This window comes from Scophthalmus maximus, chromosome 8 (genome assembly GCF_022379125.1).
Source record: "Scophthalmus maximus strain ysfricsl-2021 chromosome 8, ASM2237912v1, whole genome shotgun sequence".
Taxonomy (NCBI): domain Eukaryota; kingdom Metazoa; phylum Chordata; class Actinopteri; order Pleuronectiformes; family Scophthalmidae; genus Scophthalmus; species Scophthalmus maximus.
The window spans coordinates 19,243,687-19,271,220 of record NC_061522.1 but is presented as its reverse complement, the minus strand read 5'-3'; the positions used below and the strand labels follow the sequence as shown (position 1 = coordinate 19,271,220).

Sequence of the window (27,534 nt, the reverse complement as noted above, 5' to 3'; positions counted from 1 at the left end):
CAATTCCCCCAAAAAACGATTGACTGGTCAGAACAGGTACATTTTAAATCAATATCATTTTTGAACTTAATTTAAAGTAAGACCTAACTGGGTAACATCTGCAGATTATTTTAAATGAGACTTCTTTAACCTTACAGAACCAAACTTCTGTCCAGCATAAATAGTTTTCACTGTTATTCCAGAAAGACACAGAGACAAATGTTTCATTGAAAAAGCACAGGTCTTACACACTGCGCCCCTCCCCTTTCCCCTTCTCACACAGCTTCTGTGCAGTGCACGGCACCTTCACAGCAAGCAGGGGCGCATCGCCGCGCCCGCAGCCGCAGGGGGCGCCAATGAGCCAATTCCAATCCCCACACAGTGATATGATATTGAAAACCGCTTCGCTGCGCAGATGATTTTTGCCCAAAACCGCCACCTGTTGTCACAACAGCCTCAATGGCGGCAGAAGCGAGACAACCCCCCAAAAAGAGAATGGTTTTGCATGTGGTGACCACAGACAGTTGCTGTCTCTTTCTCTCTCTCTCTCTCCTTATCCTTATCCTTCCTGACTGGTTCTTCTCTAGCTTTGTGTCCTCGTCACTACCCGTAGCACGAGGCGCTACCTGCTGCCCAATCACAGGGAGTCCCGTCCTTACAAAGGCAAGGGAAGTTTATATAGCACAATTCATATACAGTGGCAGTTCAACGTGCTTTACAAATCAGCATATAAATGAACATTAAGAAATAATACATTCAATTAAAAAAAAAAGGTGAAGTGCATTAGAAGAGGACATGAAGATCAGAAGTATAAAAAATAGAAAAATGAGTAATAATCACGCCGCGGTTATTAGAAATCATATTTTATTGCACCCAGTTTCCTTTTCAAAGTAATTATTGTCAATGCCTGTGGCGGGGTGACGATCAGAAAACGCGTAGTTTAATCCCCGTGCTGTGAGGAACTGTTGAACCAAGCGTCCCTGTGAAGGCCGAAACTCACAAAAGAGTAGTTCCCTGACCGGGAATCGAACCCGGGCCGCGGCGGTGAGAGCGCCGAATCCTAACCACTAGACCACCAGGGAAGTTGCGATGTATCAAAAATATAAGTATCATATTTTAAACAATCTACTGTTGATACAGTAAGGACTAATATTGCTGTCCTTCAGAATGCATGATGCAAAATACTCGGTCCCACCACCAAATATTTCGGAATTATTTCAGTTAGGTAATAGCCCCGTTTTTAAGTCACCGATTTTAGTGTCACAATAAGATGGAGTTTGTGGGAACCTGTTACACCGACACGCACACGACCGGTGTTCGTGCTAGATCACGTGATAAGTGTTTTCACGTGATAAGTGTTTTCACGTGTGTTCGTATGGACGCAGATCGTTTTTTATTTTGAAGTGAAAACTGCATCCGCGTGGACCTTCGTCTGCATCCTCATCCCCACCATCACCTGCCCTACGGGTCGGCTTGGACATCGGTTAGTGACTTAATGTCCATCTGTAACAACAGAACCGGATGAAACGGGATGAAATGAGGGATTACCGGTTGCTAATTTTTACATTGTAAACATTTGAAAGGTTCCACTTAATGTTCATTTTCCCCTTCTGGACAGTTTACGAAGCCTAAGTTGAGCGGATCTCGCGGTGCCACTTCACAGCATTGAGTCAGTGATGTAGAGAGAACAAGAGAGCTCACAATATATCCACCAATATTCTCTTCATGTCCTGCAACTACAGCAGGGTTTTCCTCCCATCGTCTTCACATGACACGTTATTTTATTCACAATATTGTAAGCAGCAGTGGCACTTCTTTACCATGTCTCTGTTACGAGCACCATGCTATGTAGGACCCTGGCTTTTGCCCGCAGTCCAAGGATCTCCATTTACACCGTCTCCCATCCCTCATGTCTGCAACCACATCCATTCACTCTGTTCCATCGGCTGCAGTTGAGCTGTGAGCAACCTTTCCATGGAGTTGTTTTCTTCGCGCTGATAAACTGTCTATATACTGGCACCTTCTCTGCCTCCTCTCGGCCCCATGGCACCTGCCTCTGCTGCTCGGCCTGTGGCTGTTCCCTCAGCCCATCCCGCTCCTCTCATCTCTGCCGTTGGCTGAAGACTGAGGCGATTGCTACCGGCTCCGGGCCTGGCTGGCTGCCCACAAAAGTTGACGAAGACCATACCACATCAGGATCAGAAATTGATTCCAGCAGCTCTGTGGAAGCACCAGCAGCTGCACACTGACCTGAAACTGGTTCATTCCCCACAGCCGGCTCTCATTTAGCACCAGGCCCTGACTCCAGAGCGCTTTTTGCCGGGACTACTGTGGAAGGTCAGGCTGTCCTGTCCTCACAGGCTACGGACCCCCCCAAAGGGAGCCGGCCATGTTCTGGATGTGGACGGGTATTACCTGTTCTGTGTGATAAGTGCGTAGTGTGTATTGTGGCAACAATCTCTTCAGGATGACATTTCAGGACACTAAAGTTGTGCTCAGGTGAGAGTGCAGACAAAGGAGGGATGTGCAGTCCTTGAGTTTAGACCGTTTACATAGATGCAGTCTGGCATGCCAAACCCTAAGTCCATCACAATTTTTTGTATATGTATAATCCAATGAAGAATGAGAGAAGATCCCGAAGAACTAATTCTGAGTGGAGAAGTCTAATTCTGAAAGGTGTGTGTGTGTGTGTGTGTGTGTGTGTGTGTGTGTGTGTGTGTGTGTGTGTGTGTGTGTGTGTGTGTGTGTGTGTGTGTGTGTGTGTGTGTGTGTGTGTGTGCCTTTGATCGCTTTGATTTGAGGAGTGTGTATACTAGATCACAGGATAATGTATGCCCTTGGATCATTGCATCAACAGGGATTGTGTGAAAGGGTTTTCAAATTACAAAAATCAAGAATTGGAATCAAAACATTCACACTGTGCAACATACAGTTACTCACTAATCCCCAAGCACTTATACAAGAAGGGCATAAACAACACAAATCTAAGTAAAATGCACAGCTGTAGCTGTAGCAGAATACTGTAACACAACTCAGAAATACTATTACAGGCCAGCAGTCGGCTTTGAATCGCATCATTTCAACAGATCCGCAATTCTCCAAATACACCGACTGCCTAACAGAAACACTAACAGAGTGTGCATGGAGGCATGGCCTTTTTTTACCTGTTGATAACAGTGACTCTGGTGCAGTTCAGCTGGTCGCAAAACCAGTTACGTTTCCACAAACAAAACAATTCGGCTGGATTCGGCTCACAGACCGGACTTCAGACTAATCCTGACTCAAAGGCGAGTATCTGAGGTCATTTATCTCTCATCTTATGTCTCATGTTTGTCGTTGAAACATTGCAAATTAGCTGGTTCTGATGTTTACGCCTGTGACATGCGGGCGATAAGATTTCTGAGGGCGCTGGGTAACGTGCCTCCCGTTTGGTCAGGCGGCTGAGGGAAAACCAACAGCGAGGAGTGACTTTTCGAGGGCAGAGGACAGACAAGACTCAAAGAAAGATTGGGTGGACAACCTGGCCCAGACCTTGTCAAACTTGACATTTACATTTCATACGGCGATGGCATCGGGGTGTTCAAAGGGATGCACATCCTCTGTACCCCATCTTTAAGGCGAAACTGTCATTGTGCATTCTGGAGCCGGACAGTGGAGATGTTGCATTGCTGCGGCGAGGTCAAGAGGGAACAGCTGAAACGGGAAGGTGGCCCCTGGCATCACCCTCTGCCCCCAACATCAGTCCCTCTTGCCACAAAGCACAGCAGGACTGGCAGTGGTCAAGAGGAAGCCTGCTGCTCTGGCCCAACACCTGCATTCTCTAAAGGCTTCCTACCACAGATTGCCAGCTCAGAGGCAGTTGTTTCCCCAGTAGATGGCTCCACCCACCTCTGCCACTTTGACCATTGTCGAAGTCCCCAGTCCTGCCATCGTTTAATAGTAATCCCATATATCAGATCTGGTATTTCAGAACAGCAACAACATACCATACATAATTAGTATTTTAAGCCTCGCAAATAGTGTTGATTTTGTTTCAGTGTATTTTTTCGGCATAGAAGAGTGTTTCATTTATTGTATTTAGTTTGATTTATGTAATTTATTCTTCTTGCTATGGTTTTAAGAGTGTGTATGCATGTGACAGAATTATGATGTACAGTACATTTACTAATACATTTGTACTCTATTTTTGTAGCAGTATTTGACGTAGTTCTACCAAAACTATCTAACAATAGGAGTCAAGCTAATTTTTGCTTTTTGCAAAAGCTCAAGCAGCTAATCACAAAGATGAGAAAGGAACTGAACAGTTAAGGTTCTCTGTTTCGGGCCCACTATGCACACCAAGGACAAGAGAAGCAGTTTTTCAGATGTTTAATAAAAGTCGTTTCACTAGAGTCATGTGCAGAGACGTTTGAGGCTGGCAGGCAGACAGACAGAGGTCGGCGTTAGGTGAGGAAACTAACTTGGCTGAGGCAGGCTCCAGAGATCCACAGAACCCAAACGTTCCTGTGGGGTTGACAGTTGTCTGTCAAAGGTTATTGTGGTAAAGAAAAGGTGAGCAATGCAAGAATGTGTGTCACATTCAGATTTGCTCCCAAACAGTATTTGCTGCCCCGATGCTGTGCGGCACTGTCAACTCTATGACAGGCATCATATTATTGTCAACAAAATTTTTGAAGACTGAAATCTACGTTGACTAGAGTCTTGTGACCTGCAACTAGAGCGCCAGTGACAACGGTGATCAAGTGTCAGTTTGAAAATGTGTGCAGAGTTTATGATGCTTCACAGTCCGAGATTACAGTTCTTTTTTTTAGTTTTTTTTTTTACAAAGCCCTGCCCTGACATGTAAGCATAGGCGAGTAAATAAAATGGAAGGTAAATTACCTCTACCCGCTTTGTTCCTGTTTTTGCATCTGCCTTGTCTCCTTTTTGTTTTTTTTTGTATTGTCCAGCCATATATCTATCCATGTGGCAGCTTATCTACCTGTAAATAGAGGAAGTTCTACCACTTCCTCCTTGGACACATGAGATTCAACTAGCAGCGTAGCAGAATTGTAAGGACTTTTTATTCTCCATATTGTACTTTATTCACGGCCAAGGCACTTGAGGAACCGACTGGATTTGAACATGTTCCAGGGTCTTGCCTACAAGGTGGACGAGATGTATTTTGAAAATAATTAATTTAATAATTAAATCTTTTTCTTTCTTTTTTTTTTATTTCCAGCATGCCGGCTGTTTACCTTTTGAAAAGTTTCCCCCGGGAACCCCCGTGATTCACGTCACAACGCTATCAACTGTGGGAAGTTCCCTCAGGCAAGTCTGCGTCGATGCTGACTGATAGAAAGTCGTCATAAAGGGATCACAAAGTCAGAGCGAGCCCTTCATGCGCTTGATGATATGACAGTGGGACAGCACCTAAGCCCTCACAAACTTAACGGGGAATGCGGCTCAAAGTCTGCAAGTCTGTGAGTGTGTACATTGAGATTGGGCCCATCTGAATACCACAATACATCGCTACTTTGTTGGTTACATGGGAAGAAAAAAACCTGTCACATCTGCACACATGAAACTCTTTTTATTATTAATTCTGACTTCAATGTCAGAAATGACGTTGGCTGGCTTGACTTACATATATTATGATGTGTTGGCGTGTGTTGTATTCTGTAAAGTTGATTTCAGTTTGAATTCTGGGAACCTGTAGCCTACAGCTCGGTCCCTGTGTCTCCTTCAGTGACAACCAGGACCCTCGACTGCATCATTGTCGACATCTACCTCTGTTACACCTGGGCAGACAACGCGTAAGCACCACTTTGACATCGGTAAGTAATGAGGATATACTGATACTTATATTACATTATTTTTTGTGTATTTAAATATATACATTTTTAAAGGCTCCAATACAGGTTATTGATGCCTGTCAGTTTACAAAACCGCGGTTCGGTGGGTCTCGGAGCTCAGTAACTATATTGGCATTTTCTGTCACAGTCTGCTCACCCCGCCTCTTCTCCAATCTGCCATCCAGCCACACCCACCTCATCAGTTCATTCCCCTCACCAATCAACGCAGTATATAAGCCTCTCCAGTTCACAGACTCAGTGCCAGATTGTTCTTTGCTTCAATGAGACTTTCCAGCGATTATCTTTGGACGGATGGCCCTGCTTTCACCCCGACCTCCCTGCCTCGTCTCTACCTTTTGTCCCCGTCCACGTTTGGGTGTTGCTGGATTCCTTGTCTGCCTGCCTGCTCTTCTGCCTGGTATTTGCTACAAGCTGCCTTGAGCCTGTTTTTCCCCGGTCAACCTGCTGGTCTGCTGTTATAAAGGACATTACCAGCTCTCCCCGTGGTGTACTGCTCTTGGGTTCAGTCTCCACCTGTTACAGTTTGTGTTTATAATGTTGTAAACTGTGCTCTTATTCTCTCAGCCGACAAGTAGCACTTCGTCGTCCTCTGCTGCACGCGCCATAGCACGGAAGACCCCCGTCCCCTGGCCACAGTCTCAGGAGCTATGGTCAGACTGTTTCCCCTCTGTCTCTTCCTCCCTCTCCTGTGTCTTCAATCGCCTCCACTTCCTCGGTTCCATCGTCCGCTGCTAGAGTAGTGAGAAACACTTCAATTAACTTCTTGTCTTCACTCCAATATTTTATTAAACTTGAAACGAGAATCCTTCATGAGTAGTTAAGTATTTGTGTATATTTGCCCCTTTTAATTTACAAATTAGGAAGTGACCACCTCCTCTGCTCCTCTCGCCCCTGTGACCTAAGCACCTGCCTCTGTAACAGCTGAATTTGTTTTTGCATCTAGTGCTGGTCCCTCGGCCCGTCCTGCTCCTGACCCTCTTCCGTTGGCTGGAAATGTGGAGGCTGCTGATGGTTCAGCATCTGGCTGGCTCCCTGCGAAACTAGTGAAGACCATTCCTCTTCAAGACCAAAAATGGATTTCAGCAGCTTTGTGGAAGCACCAGCGGCTGCGCTCTGACATTAAACTCTGGTATTTTTTATTAATTAATCATTAATTTATCATCAGACCCCCACTCCAGAGCGCTTTTTCAACCACCGGCTTCTTATGTGGATGCCATACCACCTTTGGAAGGGCTGTCCTGTCCTGTGTGTGGTAAACATCTCACAGGCTATGGAGCCCGCAAGAGAGCCCGCCAGGTAAAACCAGGCAAAAACCAGCTACATTTCCACCAGCAAAACAATTTTGGACCAGCTGGACTTTGCTCACAGGCTCGAGTTCCGACTAATCTTTACTCACAGGTGAGTAACTGGGATTATTAGTTTTAGGTCTCATTTTTTTTTGTCAATGAAACACACTGCAAATGAGCTGATTTTATTGTTTGTCTCTTTCCCTTGGTTTAACACAGATATGCTTGTGACATGCGGGTCATAGGATTTCTGAGAGAGAGGACCCTTGGTAACAGTTCCTCCCGCTTGGTCAGGCAGCTGAGGGAAAACCACAGCGAGGAGTGGCTTAAGCAACTCTGGTACCTTGGTGCATGCTCGGACTTTGCTGCCCGGCCAAGCCTGCTCCCTGTCCAGTTCCAGGAGCTGCCTGAGCCAGTAGCCATACCATCTCACAGGTGGATGCTGGCTGTTTATGGCAGAGACATCCTGAGCAGGCTGGAACACATCAAGGCCAGCATAAGAGGGCAGAGGACAGACTAAATTGAACAAACATTTGGTGGATGGCCAGACCTTGTTGTGAAACTGGACATATACCAAAAAACTGTCATGCTGTATTTTTGAGTGGGACAGTGCGAGTGCGGCGAGCAAAGAGGGAACAGCTGAAACGCGAAGGTGTCCCTGGCATCACTGAGAAAATGGTGGACCAGCACATAACCAAGGATGAACTGGCCCGGCATTGCAGAAGGCGGACAAGAGGAGAGCAGCAGACCATTGTTCTGATTGAGTACCTCTTAAATAAGCTGATGGGGGTAAAGGGCAGAGACCTTCTTGGTGTCCCTCTCTTGGACTAGGAGAGGATGCAGCACATCTGGCAAATCCAGAGGAGGCACGTTAAGTGCATCCAGGATGAACCAGGTGTTCTCCTGTATTCTCAGACTGGCACCACCACCAAGGAGCGCATTGTCCTGCCAAACTACAGGTGTGCTAGAGGGTCCACATCGCTCCAGTCCATCCACTTGCATCTCAACAGGTTCATTCCAGGTTAGTATGAAAAAAATATTATTATTATCTTGTAAACAGTGACAAAAATTATTTCTCATACTGCCTCTATCTTAAGGAACGAGTGCCAACAGCCTGAATTTCCAGCTGTACCTCCTGGAAGGCCTTAAGAGATGGAACCAGGTCTGCCATGCCGCATCTCAGGCAGTCAAGCCTCCTGCTTTGCTGAGCTACTCAGGGGACCTTGTTCACTGTGTCAACACCCACAGTGTCAAGGTGCTTGGAAGGAAGCTTGTCCCTCTTTTCAGCCAACAGCCGTTTACACTAGTGAGTTTGAGCTTTTCATAGTGATGAGGTTTATTTTTCATATGCATAAAAAAGAATAACTTTTTAATGCATCGTCTGAAAGACAATTTTCCTATTTCTATTCTCTTGTCTGTCTCAGGGGAGCTAATATGTATCGATTACCTGTACCACCAGACAGGGCAGGCCCTGCAGGATGTACATCCTGACTCTGAGGAGACTGAGCAGATGCTGGAGGATGTAGGCACTGAAGAAGAGTTGGACGTTGAGAGCTTTGAGGATGCTGGTTTGAGCCTCAGCTTGGACCCCACCATAGAGCTGCTTGACTTGTCCATCACCCGCACCATCAGCTCAGCCAGCATTCCAATTCCTTCCTCTCTCCATCTCTCTGCATCTCGTAGCGCTGCAGCAGCGACTGAGCAACATCTGGTAATTATTCTTGTCACATGTTTTTTGTCATATGATGTCAGTGGATTTACATTTAGCCCATGGTAATCTGACTTTAAATTTTCATTGCAATCTTTATTTTTAATAACATTACAATAACGTAATAGAAACATAAATAAAGGGCAATGCTTTCACAAGAATAAATGAATGAATAAAAGCATAATACAAAAAGATAAACTCTGATTTAATGCCAATTTCTGGATTGTTCACGAGCGCAGAGATATGCCCTCAGGCCCATCAGCCCTCCCTGCCAGTTCAAGACTTCCTGTAGTGCTACTACCAGCTTCCAAGCTACTGTTCCTCCTGCTGCAACTGCTGGTCCTACAGCATCACCTCCCACCACCCATGCTGCACCTCAACAACAGCTGGTAAGTGGTTTTTTTTATATATATATATATATATAATGTGTCATAATCTCTTTTAATTTGTGGTATATTGTGAATTTTTATTGGTTTTCTATTCCTTTTTGTTTCCAAGCCTTTGGATGTTCCAAACAGAATCATGTCTGGCCTATCAGCTGTCACCACTGGCTCAGCTTCTGTACTTCCTCTTCTCCCAACCACACTCACAACCACTGTCCCTGCTGCTGCAGCTACTGCTATGGCTGGATTATGAGCTATCGCCCCAGCAGCACCTGAGCAGCAACAGGTGAGATTTTTAATGTGACAATTTATACTATGCCACATGTTTTAGGTTTCGGTTATGTTTTTTCTCTCACTATAATGTACTCTTACTAGGCTGTGGATGAGCGTTGTGTCCCAGGGATGGACTGTGTAGACTGCCTAGCCGAGTACTTGGTTGGGCTGAGGACTGAAACTGGCCAGACGCTCAACAACCAGCACTCTCACAGCCCTGTGGCAGAACCTCAGAACCATTCAGGTTCAACCTGTGGCAGAACCTGAATGATCAGCAGCTGGTTGCATATGCTGCACGCCACCAGATGCATCTCAAAGCAGGACGCTTCAGGTGTTCTCGAAAGAAACCTGAATTTACACCAGGGTGTGGAGAGTATGACATCAACAGGACCCCCTGCTCAGTGGGCAGGTCGTTGAGTCCACCTTTGTAAAACTGTATAACATCCATAAGAGCCCCCCCAAAAAACAGGGCAAATATGCTCTGACCAGATGGACTCTGGTTCTCAGGGACTAGAGCAAGATCAGGCAGCTGGTCCTGGCTAACGGTGCAGTTATGCAGGGCACTACTCTGCAATTGTTTGAGGTGAATCGAACAACACTTATTCAGTGGCACAACGATTGTAGAATTCTGCTGCAAGGGGTCAACTTGCTTGCTGCAATTCCTGTTGCCCCTGTGCCTCTCCCACCTGTACAGGTACACCCCACTGTTGCACCCCCACAGCCAGGCCCCAAACATCAGTACCACAAAGTACAGGCAGTGGTCTGCTTCTTGTCTGTGACCCCAGCCCTTCTATTGGCCTACAAGTACCTGCAGCCAAATCCATTGCTCCTGCTGGCCCCCTTCCCTCCTCACCACCTGCCCGTGGGCCTTACAATCTGCACATAGATCTTACACATAAAAATAAATGCAGTCAGTGCCACTGACTTCAGAAATAAAGAAAATTGCTACAGTCAATATTATTGAAATATATACACTGTTCCCAAAGTGCCAGTATGTCACTTCGACATAGTGAAGGGGCAGAATTGTCTGGTTCTGTGTGAATTCTGTGTAAATGGTTTTAAAAAACTGAAATTGTTTGTTGTATTTCAATGTTGTTCTAATAGTTCTCTGCTGTAATTGTTTTGTCAATTTATACACAAAGGAAGTTTCCTTCTGTCATTTTTTACTTTTTTTTTAAAATATAATTTGTGGCAGATAATGAACTGTGGTTATTTTAGACTCGGTTCGTCTGTTCTGTTGCTCGAATCTGTTCCAGTTCCCAGTCGACGATATCTCCTGTGCCTCGTTCCCTGGCTTGTTTTGTTTTCAAATTCATTAAAAGTAGTATTTTAATTTGCACTCAGCATTTGGGACCTGCTCCTCTCCCACAACCTTGACAGAACGAACTGAACCAGAGGCCTCGGAGCGCAGAGACTAAATACACCAGCGAGGATTGGACGCAGGTGCGACACGTCAGGAACAGGTGCAGACAATCAACTCCCTTCAGCGCTCCTGCCGAGGCTGCGCCCTCGGGAAATCATGGACGTGTATTGCGAAGGCAACAACACAATCCACTCTTTCTTAAAGCGGAAGCAAAACAAACCTATAATAGTACGTTAAAAAAAATCCTCAGACGAGCAAAATGCGCTCGGCCTCCAAAACACAGCAATGTGAAAACTAGCAAGAGATAGTTGTGTAGATTGATAGAAGAGAGGATTGTTATTGTGTAGATAAGCTAACAAGGAAGCTTTACGTTACCTGACACTTCTAGGGCCCTCTTTTTGGCTATAAAATCCTTTGCATGTTGCTGGGACAAATCCCATGATAAAGAGCAAATAAACGATGCTATAGTTTCTGCTGCAAAGCCTCGTTGGCTGTTCCTCAGTTATGTACCTCTTCATCTTTACAATGTGATTATGTTTTAGAATATATGCCACCGTCGTGCCACTCCCCGAAAAAAAACTCTGTCCATGCACTCACCTTAACGTTGCTGCCGGTCCCTTTGTCTGCAGACATAATCAATCCTATTCAAACTCCACAGCGCGGCAGTCACAGAATGGAGGACTGCTTCTTCGTCCCTCACCTGGTAATCTTTAAATTGGCACTATCCGTTAGCATGTCCCGTTCTCACTGCCCCCTTTCTCCCATCTCCCCTCATCTCTTCATCTTTCCCTTCCCTTTACCATTTACAGAGGGACGGTGTTAAAATGCGTATGGATTTTGAGAGGTGTGAGAGGACTGTGTGGCAATATTCACTAAATTTGACATCAACATTGAATTTAAACCATAACATTGGAAGATGGCTGACATTAAAGGGCCCATATTATGCCCCCTTTTACACAAGTTACATTGGTTTTCAGGTGTGTGAACTACATGTCTTTGACATTCCATGTCAAAACACCTCCAGGATCAAGCCACACAGCCCCCTCCTCTTTCTGTATAAACAGCCCTGTGACACTATGGTCGATTCCAGCGCTTTCCTGCTCACTCCTCGCCCCCCTCCCTTCGTGTTCCGCAAAGCTCCGCCTCGCTCCTCCTCGCTCCTCCCCGCGTCTGCTGCGCTGCCATGACAACAGTCGCACGTAACAAGGCACATACACGACGTAGAGACCCGGGAGGCACAGCGAACGCGTTCTCCATAATTACACGCAGAGCACAAGGGGCTGGGCGATAGAATGTTAACGACATCCCGGCCGCGAGTCTAGCTACGCCGGTAGCCGCGAGCTCCGCCGGAAGCCGGGAGCCGCGACCGACCGCCGGCAGTCGCCACCGAACGACGGCAGCCGCGACCGAACGCCGGCAGCCGCGACCGAACGCCGGCAGCCGCGACCGAACGCCGGTAGCCGCGAGAAAATTATGGCGTAGACGCGATCTGTTTTTCCGCACTTCAAGGGGGGAGGTGCTGCTCAGGTTGGGGGCGTGGTCGCCCCAGTAGCAGGAGTCAACTTACGTCACTTGACGCCCAGGCTGTGAATGGCTCGTTTACAGACCGTCTGCACGATCAACCCAAACCACGAATCAACGACTCATTGTTTTCTTTTCATTCTCCGTGGGCTGGCAGACACCCCAGATAACCAAATATAAGTGGAGGCAGGCTGAAAAGGTGCCTTGAGCCTAATATGGCCCCTTTAAAACTGCTGTCCATGGACTACATGCACTAGGCTTCGTGACCTTATTCCGTTTGCTGCTCATCTGTTTCCGGTCTGTTAACCGTTACTTTACATACTCACTACCTAATTCAGAGTTTTGTCACGAGTATACGCATGAAAATGTCCAAAACGGGACAATTTCAAAAACAGATGAAGTACTCAGACCACAGCTGTCTTACTTTGTCATGGAAATTTAATGGCTTACTAAGTTATCATGGGTGTCCGACCCATCCCGACCCGAGAAGGCGATGGCTGGTAAACATACGTCAGGATCATTTCTCCGTCACCTCAAACACGAAAGTCTGCAGCAGACACTTGGTTGCCGATCAGCTAACGAAACAGTTGTTGTTGAACCGGACTGGAAACAGCTGAGCCGTACTAAGTAGAACCCGGAAACGGTTATGCAAGTAGCCCATTCCTGCAACTTGAGTGTGAAGCCAATAGCCAACTCTAGGAAGGTTTACTTCTTGAGATTATCATCATTTTCCACCCCTTACTTTTCCTCAGTTTTAAACACAGAAACATCTTTTCATGTTGATCTCCTCATTCTGACTGGGACACTACCTATGCATGTCACTGCTGACGTTACACAGAAACATTTAGAGACCCGCACAGCTCAGCTGTCCCATTTAAAAGACTCCTTCAAATGTGGCCAGTTCTACCTTTGCATAGATAAACTATATAACTAGGTAGTGAGCGCCGCCCAAACAAGATGCCAGTGCCATTCATTTCTATGAGAGTTGCTTTCCCAGCGCGTATACGGAAAACAATTCCTGGCTTCCGCGTTACTTCTGGAATCTACGGCCCATAGATTTGGCGCAGTAGCGTTTCTCCCATCCTGCGCTCTGGGCTATGAGGATGAGCAAACCATGTTCTGGATCTTATTCTGCGCACACTATATCCTATGTTACATATTGATCCTGTGCTATCGGACTTTATTTAGACTTCTACGGGACTTGCCTCGGACTTGACACCATGGACGTGTCTATACAGATTGCAACAGCGACCAACAATGAAGTTAATGTGAAAAGTACGATTATATTAAACTGCTAAAATCTTTGATTTCATCTTTTATTTGTGTTTCCAGGGAAAACGAGTCAAGAAACCGTAACCAGGCAACAAGATTTAATTCTGTCTTTCAGCCGTTTTCATCAGCCATATTTTAATGAAATACATTCATGCCCCAAACAGTGTCTTGGAAAAAGAAAAAGAAATCAAAAGGACTTTTATTTATTAAAATAATAATTCATGTTACAATTGAGGCCTACTATATCACTCTTGGGGACAACTTTGACAACATGGGGAGTTAGAAGGGTGTGTGTGTGTGTGTAAAAAAATATATTTGTTTTTGATGGACCAGTATTTTAAACTGCCCACAATTCCGCAGAACAACTGATAAGAGGAGTGTGGCTGTGAGAAACAAGTTTTTATTCCCTTTGGATCAATGGTCTGTGATGACAGTTGTGCTCCACCTCTGTCTGAGATATCTGTTGGGCAAGCCCACACCTGCCCACACAACCTGTTCTTGCATAGAAATCCCCCCCCCCCCCCCCACACACACACACACATTACTGTATGTAGAATTTCAAGCAGTTCATAGTTGAGGCAAATTTTTTTGATATGCTTCCAGACTGATGATTACATGAAAACATGGAATTTAGCTGGTGTATTTACTCAATAAAGTAAATGCTGATTTATGTTTTGGAGATCTCACTGACCAAAACTCTACGATAAAAGTTCTCTTTTAACGTTAGATAGTGTTATCAAACACTATTAACGGTTCTTTCCCATACCAATAAAAAACAAAGATCAATGCCATGACTCTTGAATCCTTCCATCCTTGTGTTTCTAGTCTTCCACCCTTTCCACCAAGCTTTTCCACCAAACCGTTTCCGTTCAGGATTCTTGGAACCTTGGTGTTACGCGGTGAACCACCTGTGTTTCAGACAGTTTGAACAATGATTGAAGGAAGTAAACAGAAGTAGCAAGACTTTCCAAGTTTTGAATCAATTTACTTTTGGTCAAAATGGTTCAAAACGAGTGTCACGAACTGAAAACGGAACCTGTATCTACATATGTGTGCTGTGTGGGGGTTGAGTGGCCCCATATCCATTATCCAGGTCCCTTACCCTGGGGGGCGGTACCGCCACCGTTGAGAAACGCTGGAATAGACTGTTCTCATGAACATGGTAAACATGACCCCATTTGAAGGCCACACCATATAAGGGCACAACGGCACAAGATTTCATGAACTAACATTAATTACTTAAGAATAGTTTTACCCTTCCTGCCAACACTTTGAAAGTCTTCAGTCACTTCGAACCTCTGATCTAAAAAATACCATTGATGTTGACACTGTTAGAAGAATTAAACCTTGACAGGAACAAGCTTGTGTTCTGTTATTCGTATAGCCTGACGACACCAAACGGTGCTGACGCTGAGAAGCAGGCTCTAGAGGGAAGTTCAGTGGGCGCTGAAAGATTGAAACATATAGAGCGCGCACTGCATGTTGTGTGAGAAAGTGACAGAAAACCCTTGTTTGTGGTTGGTTTCCACTGAAATGAGAATGAGCTGCGTGGTTGTCATTTGTTGAGGATGCCTCTGGCGGGCCTCATCTAATGTATGTCAAAATGTGGTAGACTAGATGGCTTTAAATGGCTGGACAGCAATGCTGCAGCTTGTCCTTTATAGACCCATTCACACGACAATCATGTGGGAGGAACAGATATGTGGTTTCCTTTTTTGCAACACACTTTCCAACACAAAACAAATCATTCTGCAATAGGAGAGTGAAGAACACTTCATGGTGTGAGGAGGACGCTTTAAATGCTGTAGTGAACATGAACTCTGAACTACATATGTCCCCAGTTTTTGGGGGGGTTCCAAACTTAGACTGTTCCGGAAAGTCTAAGGGTACGGTCCATTGTCAAATTGGCTTAGGAAGTTTGCTTATCCTTGAAGTGACCCGCAGGAATGTAAACGATTCAATCCGAAGTACTAGTAGAAATATGAATATGACCCAGAAGAGACGCACGTCATCATGTAGGATACCGTTGCATATAAATCACTTACATCAGATGTCACACGCTGGTAAAACACACTGAAACATGCTGATGGAGGCCGCTGTGTTTTGCCTATTTCATCTTCGGAAATTTGTAGTTTCACTACGACAGACCTACGTCAATTATATCCACCGTCGCATAATGACGTAGTGTAGTGAAAGTCGAGTCAGATTCTCTGAGCAGCGCTGTCGGCTTTTCTTAAGTCCTATCAGTCCTCCTTTACACCTTTCTTTGACCTCATGATGTTTTACACTGAGGTCAGAATAGTAGATACATTTGGACCGCACCCTAAACCTGTATTCTCTCAAATGACCCACAGAGGGCGACTCCACTGGTTGCTGAAAGAATCCGTTTCTGTTGAAGTTAGAATGAGAAAAATCCCCCTAATTCTCACTTTTATTATGTCAGTAAAACAATTCCTAAGTACGTAATAATCACAATCTCTAGCTTATTCAATAGAGCATGATGTTCATTTCGTAAATGATGGTCTAATTTTGAGTTAACTAGACGATTAAGCATGGTATACATTGGAGAGTGGATACAGCGTGATTGACAGTTAGTACCGTCTAATGGGTGCAGCACTTAAATTCTCACTTAGACCATCACCCCTCGCTCCTCCCCCGCTTCACCCTCTCACCCAACACATATTTAATATTTTTCCAAATAGAAATTCTGCTTCTTCTTCTTCTTTTCGGCATAGGAGAGAACCTATTGAGTGTTTTTGTCTTTTTTCGGGCTTGCACTTTGTGGACGGTCCCTGCACATCTCGCTCGGCTCGGCTCCACTCGACTCGGCTCGGCTCGGCTCGACTCGGAGGAATACGCGGCTCCCGTCCAACACACGATGCCTGTTTTTATCTCAACACTGTGATGGAGCTGCGAATGGGAGTTGTTTTCTTTCTCATAGGTAAGTGAAGGTGTAGTCGTCGGCTTTAACCGGTTGGTTGAATCCGCGAGTATTTTTGTTGTTGTTGCGTTGTTTGCTGTAAAACTTCTGTTTCCGTGAGATGCTTTCAGCTTCTCGTTCGGGAAACAGCAGTGGGGAAGTCTCTTCGAAGAGTATAGGAGCTTGTTTATACTCACCAAAAAAAAGGTTTGAAGGATTCCTATCGGAAAAAGTCACAGGCTCTGAAGACGAAAAGTATTTAAATGATGATTCTTGATGATGAGTCTTCTCTTATTCACTGGCTTCCTGTTAGTCATCCCACTTCCACGTCATGTTATTATCACTACTACTACTAATAATAATAATGATATTAATAATAATGATAATAATAGTCCCTATTTCTCAGATACCTGATAACTGGGATCGATTGTGCATTTTTTTAAAGGAACTGCAGAAGTTCTCCGTTTTTTTTTTAACTTAATAAAAACATGTAACGTTTAACATGCAGGAACAGTGGAAGCATATTTACAGGTGCACCCAAAATGTTCTTCAAACAGCTTGTTCACATCATGTTCTCACTGAGGAGTCTGTTCTTAGGTGTAAATTCAGCAGATCCACGGAGACTAGAGCGGAGTTTAATTTGCAACATGGAAATTGATTGTTGATTTGAATTTGAATCACAGGAAAGGAATTATTTAAGTCACTGAGGGAGGGATCGATTGAAAGTGTGTGACGGTGTTTTTTTCTGAACTTACCCAAAGTGTGAAGCATCTTCCTCAAGTGTTGGGCTGAATGTACAGTAATAGGTAGGACAGGATCCCTCATCCCCATCTACATGCTGGTGGTTTTCTATATTGTAATAATGCCATTTCATAATGATGTCGTGATTGATCGTCATGACGTCATTTGTGCCATATGATGACAACTGATTAGTTAATCAAAATGAACTGGTGTCTATTATCTTCACGCCATTTTCTGACTCCTACTGTTTGATCATAAGTTATTTTTTGATTTGTATAAGCTTGAGATTGTGTCTATTTCCTGTAGGATGAAGAGTGACCTGGATAAATCTGACATCATTTTCTGAACTCTTTGTGACCTCTTCATGATGTCACTTATGACTTGATATCATAAGATGGGGAATCATTTCCTGATCAATCTAAGCTTTAGATTGTGTCGTTATTATTTGCAGCAATATCTTGCTATTGTCATTGTTCATATTGTTCCTTGAGCTAGATCAATACCTACAATTGTGCCTCGAATATTTTTACTGCACGCTGATCAGTATCATCATTGAATCACATTGTTCTCAAACAAAGCCAGTTTGCACATCGTCGTTTATAAGTGTTCTGAGCGGCCACACTGGAAGGCTGTGTGAGAAGCTGACTCATATAATGAGAGGGGACACATGATATTGTTGGGGTTCGTATTGTTTTGCTCAGTTGTAAATATGAAAGCTAAGACAAAGAAGAAAAAAAGTGAGCGTGTCCCTCTCTCACCTCTGCACAGCTGTCCAGTTGCATTTCTCTTGCAGGTTGGGAATGCGGCCTCCATCGGAGGATTCCATCTGACACTGACTGTTGTGTGTCTCTGTATTTTACAGTAGTGAGCTCATCTGCTGCTGAGAAAGTGAAGAAGTACCTGACGGGCACTGAAGGAGGAAACATCACTCTACCAGACCCGGTGCTGGAGTTTGGATTTCTTTTATTTGGAGGAAAAAATATTGCTATGGTGAAGGGAATTGACTTTGATATAATAGATGAAAGTTACAGACACCGAGTTCTCTGGAACCAAAACACTGGACTCTTCACACTCACAGGACTACAGAGGAATGACACAGGGGAATATATTATTGATAACAAAGGAGGAGTTTCCTTTATATGTCAATATGAACTCACAGTACATGGTAAGTTTACATTTCTTCCACCACTGATCACTGTGTTGGTACTAACCTGGTTCTAACAGCATCCTTCCACCTTTTGTGACCTGAGTTCATATGTTACTCCATGATTTGGTCACCTTAGCATTCCTTAGTGAAACCTTGGAGGATCATGGGAAATATTTATAAAATGATGCATAATACAGTGAAAATGTTTTTATTTAAACGACAAGTAGGTTTTGATTTATTGATTATGAATGTTTCCTTACAATCCCACCGCTTTAGTGAAGAGCTAAAATAAGATGACACACAAGGTCGATTGTTTTGAGAATGGTTCGTTTAAATGTAAGTTAATTACTAACCATTAGAATGACAGATGGGAGATACTAATGTTAAAGAGCCACAGGAACAGATTTCACATTGACTGCACATGATGACACTGACGTTGCCCTTGGTTGTGTGTAACAGAAACTTATAACTGCCAAGATGATGTTATTGTTAACGACCATGACCGTTTATGTGAGATGTAGCCGTCCTCCCATTAGACACAGCCATCCTTGTATTAGCAAAAAAAACACAAAGTGCAACAGGAGCGATTATTGTTATGATATATTTATTACTATCATTATTATTTTTATAAACGCAAAAAGTACAGCTGTCAGCAATAACACAAATAGACCACATTGATAAGCATCCAGAGGGGTCTGCTTCAGACAGTCATAGGCTTAAACAGGGACAATACACTTCACACTGTATCACCACTGTTGACATCCTGGCTGCAACAGGATGTGGCTGTGTCATGTTCCAGCTTCGCCTTGGCTGCCGGTGATGGTCTGCTGCCAGCTCTTTGTCCTGTCGTGCTATATTTAAGTGTCAGCTCTCTTTATTTGTTCACAGGAACCTTGTCTGCGTAGCCTGAAATTCACTTGGGATCCTCATCACTGTGTTTAAATATAGCTGAATTCACAGTATAGATGTTCTCATTTACATGTTGTTGTTGTTGTTGTTGTTGTTGTTGTTTTGTCAGATTGTAATGAGGATGGAATATTACCATGGCTCACACATACTCTTGTCAGTCATTACCAGGCTGATTGCATGTTAAACATCAAATCATTATTTTACAATCACAACGTCTTCAGACAAACTTAACACATCTACAGGTGCTGTGACATCGGATATACTGACTGATGAAGGAGGCATTTAGAGGCAACAAAGGGTTGTATCGTATTCATGTACAGCCACAGCTTGAAGTGTGACGCTGCCGCAAGTGAGCCGGAGCACAGTCGGAACAGAGGCTTGGTTGTTGTTTTTTTAGATGGCATGGTTTAGCCCATCCACTTCAGGACTCAGCAAAGTGGTACATGAAGAGATCCGCTTCATTACACAGTGTGACACTGAGCTGTTGCTTCATACTTGTTTTTATTCTGGAATAGAAATAGTTGGTGTGAAACTGCTGGTCTATTGCTGTGGTTTCCTGCGGCTGCATCATGTTGATCATGTTCATCTTGTACTGCAAGCAACTTCCTTTGATAGGATGAGCTTGCCTATAAAGATAAGATCATTATAGATTAATCTGTCCATTATTTTCTCCAATAATTGATTCGTTGTTTGGTCCATCAAATGTCATAATATGGTAAAAAAAAATAGACTGTGTTTCCAAATACCACAAGATGATGTTTTGTTTTGTCCACACACCAAAGATAATCAATTTACTGTCATAGAGGAGCAAAGAAACCAGAGAATATTCACATTTAAGAAGTTGAAATCAGAATTTTGACCTTTTTTACTTCATAAAAAGTACTTAGCAAAATAGTCAGTTATTAATCGATTCATTGTTACAGCTCTTTTCGAGTTGTTTCTGTCAATGCCAGGAGCCATCAACAGTGTTGGCTTCATTCACTTTTCATTAACTGATGACATACTAATTTTGTGAGTAAAACCAAACAACTGCACAAGGTGTCAGGGTGACGACCTATTGGACATAAACACATCATACAGTATGACCTCACCTACGCCGACCCACTGTGGTTGGCAGGCAAATTTCACCCTATTTTGCATGAGGTTATAAAAAAATTCAGCTTTGCATCGCTCGTCAGTCATTGACCAAATTTGGATATTATTATCTGTTTAATATTATATGTACAAATATATATCATACATATATTAGAAATATATTATATGCTATAATTCTTAAAATGTATATACACAATTATTATTATTATGATAACTTTTCTGCTTCATTCGTAATCTGCCACTGATTTCTTCTCCAGCGACCGTCCCGACACCTGCAGTGAACAGACTGAGCGTGAGTGCTGACAGCTGCACCCTGCTGTGTTTCGTGGACCCAGAAGAAGAGACGACTCTGCTGTGGTACAGACATGAGGAGATAGTGAATCAGAGCAGCCATGCTGTCTCTCTGCCGCTCACTGTACACAAGGAGAATTACAACTCTACATATAAATGTGCAGCTGCAAACCCGGTGGAAGAGAAGGATGTCCCTGTCGACGTTCAGTCATTCTGCAGTGAACAAAACCACACAGTCAGCAACCGGAGACATTGTAAGACTAACTCTAACATTCATCTTTTTGTCAGTGGTGCGTTTTGTTGATAATTCGTTTTTGGCTTGTTTGTTTCGACAGATAGGATCGCAATTACAATCACCATTGTATCTATTGTGATAGTTATACTTGCTTTCTTTATCATCAAGAAGACGTTTCTTGACAAAGTCAAGACAACCACACAAGCACCAGGTTGGTATTTTTTTATGATTTTTTTTTTATGTCTACCTTTTTCTTTACAGATAGTTTTCCCAATGAAAAGTTTATATTTGTCTAAATAAATTTCCGCATAATGATATTTTTAAATAATTCGCATAGATCTCGTCAGAAATTGATGCATTTAAACATTGCAGTTCAATCAAAGCTGGTCATACTAGATCACACTGTATGATTCTGTCTCTCCTCTGTTTGTTTCTTGTGAGGATGATCTACTTTAATACTAATTCTAACTTAAAGTTTTTTAAGGATAAATAAAAATCAACATCAACATTTAAAGATAACAAGTAAATAGGAACTCATTTAAAATTGGGGGTCAGCAATTGATTTTTTTTTTTAATTTGGTGGTTTGTATGTTGTCTATGATAATGCAATAAAATGATAATTGATAAACGAAGACAACAAGTAATATAGCGCATAAAATTGTTAAACCTATTTATGTTTATAGCTTAAAAAACATTTAAGAGATGAAGAGAGAATTGAGAGATGATTGAAAGTCTGACTCTTTCAGGAGAAGTACTCCAGCAGGGTGGGGCCCTGACAGTAAACTGAGGGAGGGGGAAATGCTGCTGTGGAGCAGTAACAGTTTTGAGATTGATCCTTGTTGTGGTTGTGGGAATGTGAGTGATTTTTGCATCACCTGTATTACCTGTATCATCGTTCTCTGCAGCATTGCTGTGGTAAGAAAGAATGAGATCCCACTGAGGGAGCTTCCAACAACAAAAAGAAACTGCCAACTGACTTTCTTCCAGGGCGCTGCTTTATGTCGCTAACAGATCCTGTTACAATCATGGAAGCAGCTGCCCCACGGATGGTACTCTTCCCCATTTCACTGCGGTTGTGACGGTTGTGAAAGTAAATAGAGCGAAGGGGTTTTACATGTGCAAAGCTGCGCAAACACAGCAAGCCCAACCACATCAGGTGCCAAACAGTTTTTGTATAGATAGTATGCTAAGGAAAGGAGCGTCAGTGCTTCATATCTTGTCTCCTTTTGCATAGGTTACACTGGACCATCCTTTATGAAAGAAGAGGAGATAATGTGGTTCGACAATTCCTCGCCGCAGAAACATCTAGAGGAGCAAACTTGTTATAAAGAGCAGACCGACGTTGTTGTGGAAATGTGGGAATTTTAGGCTCAGTTGTTTTAAAGGGGCCATATTATGCTCCAGGCACCATTTCAGCCTGCCTCCACGTATATTTGGTTATCTGGGGTGCCTGCCAGCCCACGGAGAATGAAAAGAAAACAATGAGTCGTTGATTCGTGGTTTGGGTTGATCGTGCAGACGGTCTGTAAACGAGCCATTCACAGCCCGGGCGTCAAGTGACGTAAGTTGACTCCTGCTACTGGGGCGACCACGCCCCCAACCTGGGCAGCACCTCCCCCCTTGAAGTGCGGAAAAACAGATCGCCTCTACGCCATAATTTTCTCCCCGCAAGCGAACGATGACCGCGGGCATGGCCAAGCTAGACTCGCCGCTACCGGCCGGGATGTCGTTAACGTTCTATCGCCCAGCCCCTTGTGCTCTGTGTGTAATTATGGAGAACGTGTTCGCTGGGCCTCCCGGGTCTCTACGTCGTGTATGTGCCTTGTTACGTTCGACTGTTGTCATGGCAGCGCAACGCCGTAGTTGCGCAGCAGACGCGGGGAGGAGCGAGGAGGAGCGAGGCGGAGCTTTGCGGAACACGAAGGGAGGGGGGCGAGGAGTGAGCAGGAAATCGCTGGAAACGACCGTAGTCTCACAGGGCTGTTTATACAGAAAGAGGAGGGGGCTGTGTGGCTTGATCCTTGAGGTGTTTTGACATGGAATGGCAAAGACATGTAGTTCACACACCTGAAAACCAATGTAACTTGTGTAAAAGGGGGCATAATATGGGCCCTTTAAAGCACGTGACACGATCCATAACTTATGGAAATCCTTGCATGATTATCAAATCTATCCATGTTCATGCTCCACAGTTTTTTTTTTTATCCCAGTGTTATTTTCTGCCAGTTTTCCAGTTAAAGTGCCTTCACTGTGCCTACCTGCCTTTGTGTATGTCTTTGTGGCTCCAGAATTTTTTTTTATTCTTGCGAGACCCATATGTTCAACTTTGACTTTGTATCTTTGCAGATTCAGTGAACATAGAACAAGAAGTTCAATATACTGAAATACAAATACATGCAGCGCAGCCCAGTCAGGTTGGTACTCACTCACACAAATTGATTTGATGGTAAAAAAAATGATCCTAGTCCTCAGATATACAGTCATTAGCTCTGTTTGCTTAGTTGTACGCCTACAAAGTGAATTCATCATGTGTCCTTGTCACAAGTCTCTCAGAGCAAACATGTCTGTCTTAATCTGTTTCACGAGTAAATTGGCTGCATGAAAACAACATCCAGATATCTGCCTGCTGCCTTGTTTGTATTCTTCAAACTTGAAGAGGGGGCCGGGGGGATGTACCTGAGGCAACCATACTGCATGAAGTGAAAAGGGTCCAAGGCATGTTGGTTGTCAGAGAGACAAAACAAGACCAGATCAGTTAAATTCATCAAAATCACCTGAAAGTCTCTGTATCTTTCAGTTTCGGACTGACCCGACATTTCCTCTGGCCGAAGAAGGCTCCAGGAAATATAAACTCTCTGCCACTTCAGTTTTTCATTCCATTGCTCGCCTTCCTGTGTTTTTGTTTCACCAGGAAGGAAGTTTACCCGACTCCCCGGCAGCTGTCGACTGCTCTCGGCTAACTTCAGTCTATGATAAAATCGAGCCGTATCGCATGGTTCCAAGGCCCGCAGCCGCCACTGAGGAGCTTTGAGAGCAAACAGCGGACTTCCCACATTCAGTGTGTGAACCTCCTCAAATCACTGAACTGTTGTTCGTCATCAAGAAGAGTGTTTTTTAGATAAACTCAAAAGTCCATCAGTTACCTGGGCTGAGACAAACACCATATGCACACTCACTTAACTCAATGTGCCTCCCCACAATAAGATGGACTGATGTTTTAATCTCATGGGTTCAGTCAGCGTGGAGAGTCAGTTTGCATGAGTTGGACTGTTTGTAGGCAATCAAAAGGATCGTAATATTTTGATAATTTTGTATTAAGGTTATTGTTCTGTTTTAACTTGCCTCCTTTTGTCTAGCTTTTGCTGTGATGGATTTGTTGTTTTGTTTGTTCATCTCTCATTATTAATATGGATACTTTCACATGTCAAGGACAGACGATTTCAAACTGAACTGTGCCTTCATCCTCATAAAGACTGATAGGGGAGCGGTGCACAGGTTCTCCACAGTTGTATTGTATAGTCTCACTCCTCATTATCATAATTATTTTAATCCTTTTGTTTATTTCTGTTTTCACTTGTTTTATATAATTTATATATTTTATAATATAATTTGGACTTGGATTTTCTTTGTGAACTCGTTAGTTGTTGTGGATTCCCTGGATGCATTTTTTCTTGTGTATGTGTTGCATTAGTTTCTTGATCCCTTGTTGTGGGTTCCTGTTTTATTCTGTAGTTTTCCATGTGTCTAGGTGTCAGTTAAGATACCTTTGTTATCCCCTGTGTTTGTTTATTTTGCAATTCTTTAAAAGTAGTATTTGTGTTGATAACCTTGCAGCTAGGTGCAACTGATACTGTACTGTAAAATGGTTTAATAAAGAGGAAGAGAGAGGGAAGATAAGGACAGTAGAAAAAGTGTTTGATTGTAATTTGCAGGTTAATGCCACGTAGGCTACTAGCTTTTCTCAGGATTCTTATAAAACCAGTGCCTACAGTCCATACATTTTCCATTTTCATTGAAAATATACAGTATAACAAAGTTTTATTTTGAAATGTGTTCCTCTTACATGCCATCAACTTTCACAGCCAAATTCGATAATCAAAGCGGTGGACATTTTAGCTGCAACACATGCATTTGTACAAATTTTAAAGGGTGAAGGCCATTTTTTAATTCAAACGTTGGCACCCTCTAGTGGTTGCATCACAAAAGGTAATGTAGCAGTCAACAAAACATGTTGCTACCACATCCTGAGGGGACAGGATTGTGCCCTGAACCCCAAAACTCTCAAACGTCAGTGCAAAATGTTCTTTCTTTGTTTCACTTACTTTCTTACTTTCAACATAAAAACTATATTCAATCAAAAAAAAAATGACACTTGTGTACAACAGAGCTGTGTTTTAGTTTAGGAGAAAGTGCTGATTCATCATTTCAGATATGTGCTGTACGTCGTACAGTTTTACAGTCAAACAATATTTAAATGACAGAATATTAATACGTAGTAATAGTTGCCAACTGATTTCCTGACAATATCAAAATATGCTTTGCACATTACAGTAAAACGTAGCGTCTAAAGCAAACTAAAATGAATAAGAAATAAAAACAAAACATATTGATACAAGTGTATGGTTGTTGTTTTTTTTACAAAAGGTAAATTTAAATCATACAAACTGTTTAAATTTACACAATGTATCTGACAAAGACGCACATTTTCACAGCAAACTCATTTGCCAGACCCATTCCATTTTACTCCTTCGGTAAAGGATGACCTGAAAGCATTTGTAAACCAAACTTATGCTATCAAAATAGAAGCAAATATGTTCTGTTACATTGTAGCTTTAAACAAGAGCATGTAGAATTGTAATTTCCACAGACAATTACTGGTTCTTTTCTAAATACAATACAATTTCAAAACTAAACGCATGAAACTATTTAGCTTTCTTTCAACTGATGGGACTTCGCAAGATTGTTTTTTACAGTAAAACGGGGTGTTGTGATTTCGTATGATACATTTTATTAAAAAGTTAAAAGTTTTGCACTAAAGATCATCAAAGTAAAGAGTAATTGCAATTGGAACAAAGTACGATTGTTTGTAGATTGAAAACTATTCGACCATTGGTCTGGACTGTGAAAGTTATGGTAGCGGAACTATTTCTATACAGTATCTGTATTAACATAAACTAACTGACAAATTATTAACATTTGATAGGAAGCTTATTGGCACTGACCCCAGAGGACAGTGGGGGCAGTGATAAAAGAGCATGTTACACAATCAAGTTTTAAAGTTTGAGGTTTAGGGCGACTGAGTTAAGCATGGATGCCGTCTGAAGAAGACGCCAACCAAGAATCATGTTACGATCCAGAATGTCTTCTAATCCAAGCCTTGTTTCTGTGTCTTCTTCATGCTATTAAGTCCCCTTTTACCCAAAGTGAGTTTCAAACATGACTGTACACATACTGTGGTTGTAGTCACTGACATTGCACACATTCAAATGTAATTCCTAACAGCAGTATTGCATGAGTTTCAAAGTAATCCATACAACAGTTTTCTAGACATTTCAATAGCACCTGGTGTTGGTTCTGGAAGGAAAGCCAGGGGAGATAACAATAGCAATAACTGCATTTATACAGCACAAGTTATCCTTGTTCAGATAAATCCTCAACAAAGACAAAGCAAAAAATATTTATTTCAATAAAACTAGAAATAATTAGTCATGTTAAAACATAGTAGCACATAAACCACAGTAAAAACATAGTTCTGAAAAAGGAAATAAAAAGTGTCCCCACCACTTTCCTTTTGTCTTTTCACAAATATAATGAAAGGTTTAACAAATCTGAAACTGTGTTTTCAAGAATCATTGGTTTCTCTGGGATGATCTAGTCCAGATCTGACCACCAGCTGCTGGCAAGACTTTGTTTCGTAGCCACTGATGTAAAACCAGACTTTACAGCCTTGGTTGGTCCTGCGGCGGGCTCTCGCGTCGCCGCCTTCTGGAAGTTGTAGCAGCCTGCCTCAGGCCGGCCTGCATGAAGTCAGGATCCTCAGAGAGGAGAGGTGTAGGACAGAGATGTCGAGCAAGAGAAAGAGCAAGATTGTGAAGGAGAGCTGGGGTTTTATTGGCCTGGTGACGGTAGCAGGAGCTTTGGAGCAGATTTCACACCAAGGTGAGCCCTCAGTGGCCTCACACAGCCTCAACTGACTTGCTTTCTTTTCATTTTCAAATATCAGTGTCATTATTTTAGAATCATTTAACAATCTTTGTTTGAGGTCCTTATGGACTAAAGATTGAAAAGGAATAATTGATGGAGCGGATGCTGATTCGAGGAGACGGAAACCTTGGATGTCTTAAGCAGAAATATTTATTATAAGAGCTCAATATATATATCAAGGAGATTTGTGGTTCGTTTACACAGATCAACAAGGTGGTCAGTGTATGGCGCCCAAAGATAATCTGCCTGTTCCCGGTCTCTGTAGTGTATTTAGTTCAGGGTAACGTCGTCATCTCCCCGCGACTATGACACCTCGAGAGAGACTTCAGCTGCTCGATGATTGTTGTGGCTT

General features: G+C 43.1%; 2 protein-coding genes and 1 non-coding gene across 8 annotated transcripts; 2 read left to right on the top strand and 1 right to left on the bottom strand.

Annotated features, from left to right (window-relative positions):
- Nucleotides 1-408: 408 nt before the first annotated feature.
- LOC118312883 lies at nucleotides 409-11,328 on the top strand. 6 transcript variants are annotated; one of them, XM_035637923.2, is made up of 9 exons: nucleotides 409-1,462; nucleotides 5,201-6,573; nucleotides 6,778-7,232; nucleotides 7,340-8,141; nucleotides 8,218-8,426; nucleotides 8,580-8,831; nucleotides 9,063-9,217; nucleotides 9,327-9,497; nucleotides 9,587-11,328. In XM_035637923.2, the coding sequence occupies exons 4-9, from the start codon at nucleotides 7,958-7,960 to the stop codon at nucleotides 9,624-9,626; spliced, it is 1,011 nt and encodes a 336-aa protein (XP_035493816.1). In that variant the 5' UTR covers nucleotides 409-1,462; nucleotides 5,201-6,573; nucleotides 6,778-7,232; nucleotides 7,340-7,957; the 3' UTR covers nucleotides 9,627-11,328. The 6 variants fall into 6 exon arrangements, with proteins under 6 accessions (XP_035493816.1, XP_035493823.1, XP_035493821.1 ...); XM_035637930.2 differs by lacking the exon at nucleotides 409-1,462 and having other exon boundaries at nucleotides 5,201-5,795; nucleotides 6,399-6,484; XM_035637928.2 differs by lacking the exon at nucleotides 409-1,462 and having other exon boundaries at nucleotides 5,201-5,795; nucleotides 6,399-6,573.
- Nucleotides 990-1,061, bottom strand: trnae-cuc. Its single transcript has one exon. It is a non-coding gene; the product is annotated as a tRNA-Glu (tRNA).
- Nucleotides 11,329-16,346: 5,018 nt separating the features above from the next.
- On the top strand, nucleotides 16,347-24,875 carry LOC118312399. Its single transcript, XM_035636962.2, has 6 exons — nucleotides 16,347-16,581; nucleotides 18,164-18,466; nucleotides 20,710-20,997; nucleotides 21,079-21,189; nucleotides 23,325-23,392; nucleotides 23,890-24,875. Exons 1-6 carry the CDS (start codon nucleotides 16,545-16,547, stop codon nucleotides 24,007-24,009), a joined length of 927 nt encoding a protein of 308 aa, XP_035492855.1. The 5' UTR covers nucleotides 16,347-16,544; the 3' UTR covers nucleotides 24,010-24,875.
- The last annotated feature ends 2,659 nt before the right edge of the window (nucleotides 24,876-27,534 follow it).

What these genes read in the sequence shown, in the direction of transcription:
- LOC118312883 (XM_035637923.2), top strand. Translation starts at nt 7,958, where the DNA reads ATGCAGCACATCTGGCAAATCCAGAGGAGGCACGTTAAGTGCATCCAG. An exon ending in GCCAACAGCCGTTTACACTA is followed by an intron (nt 8,427 to 8,579) that starts GTGAGTTTGAGC and finishes CTGTACCACCAG; the next exon opens with ACAGGGCAGGCCCTGCAGGA. An exon ending in CAGCGACTGAGCAACATCTG is followed by an intron (nt 8,832 to 9,062) that starts GTAATTATTCTT and finishes ATTGTTCACGAG; the next exon opens with CGCAGAGATATGCCCTCAGG.
- LOC118312399 (XM_035636962.2), top strand. Translation starts at nt 16,545, where the DNA reads ATGGAGCTGCGAATGGGAGTTGTTTTCTTTCTCATAG. An exon ending in ATATGAACTCACAGTACATG is followed by an intron (nt 18,467 to 20,709) that starts GTAAGTTTACAT and finishes TTTCTTCTCCAG; the next exon opens with CGACCGTCCCGACACCTGCA. An exon ending in GACAACCACACAAGCACCAG is followed by an intron (nt 21,190 to 23,324) that starts GTTGGTATTTTT and finishes GTATCTTTGCAG; the next exon opens with ATTCAGTGAACATAGAACAA.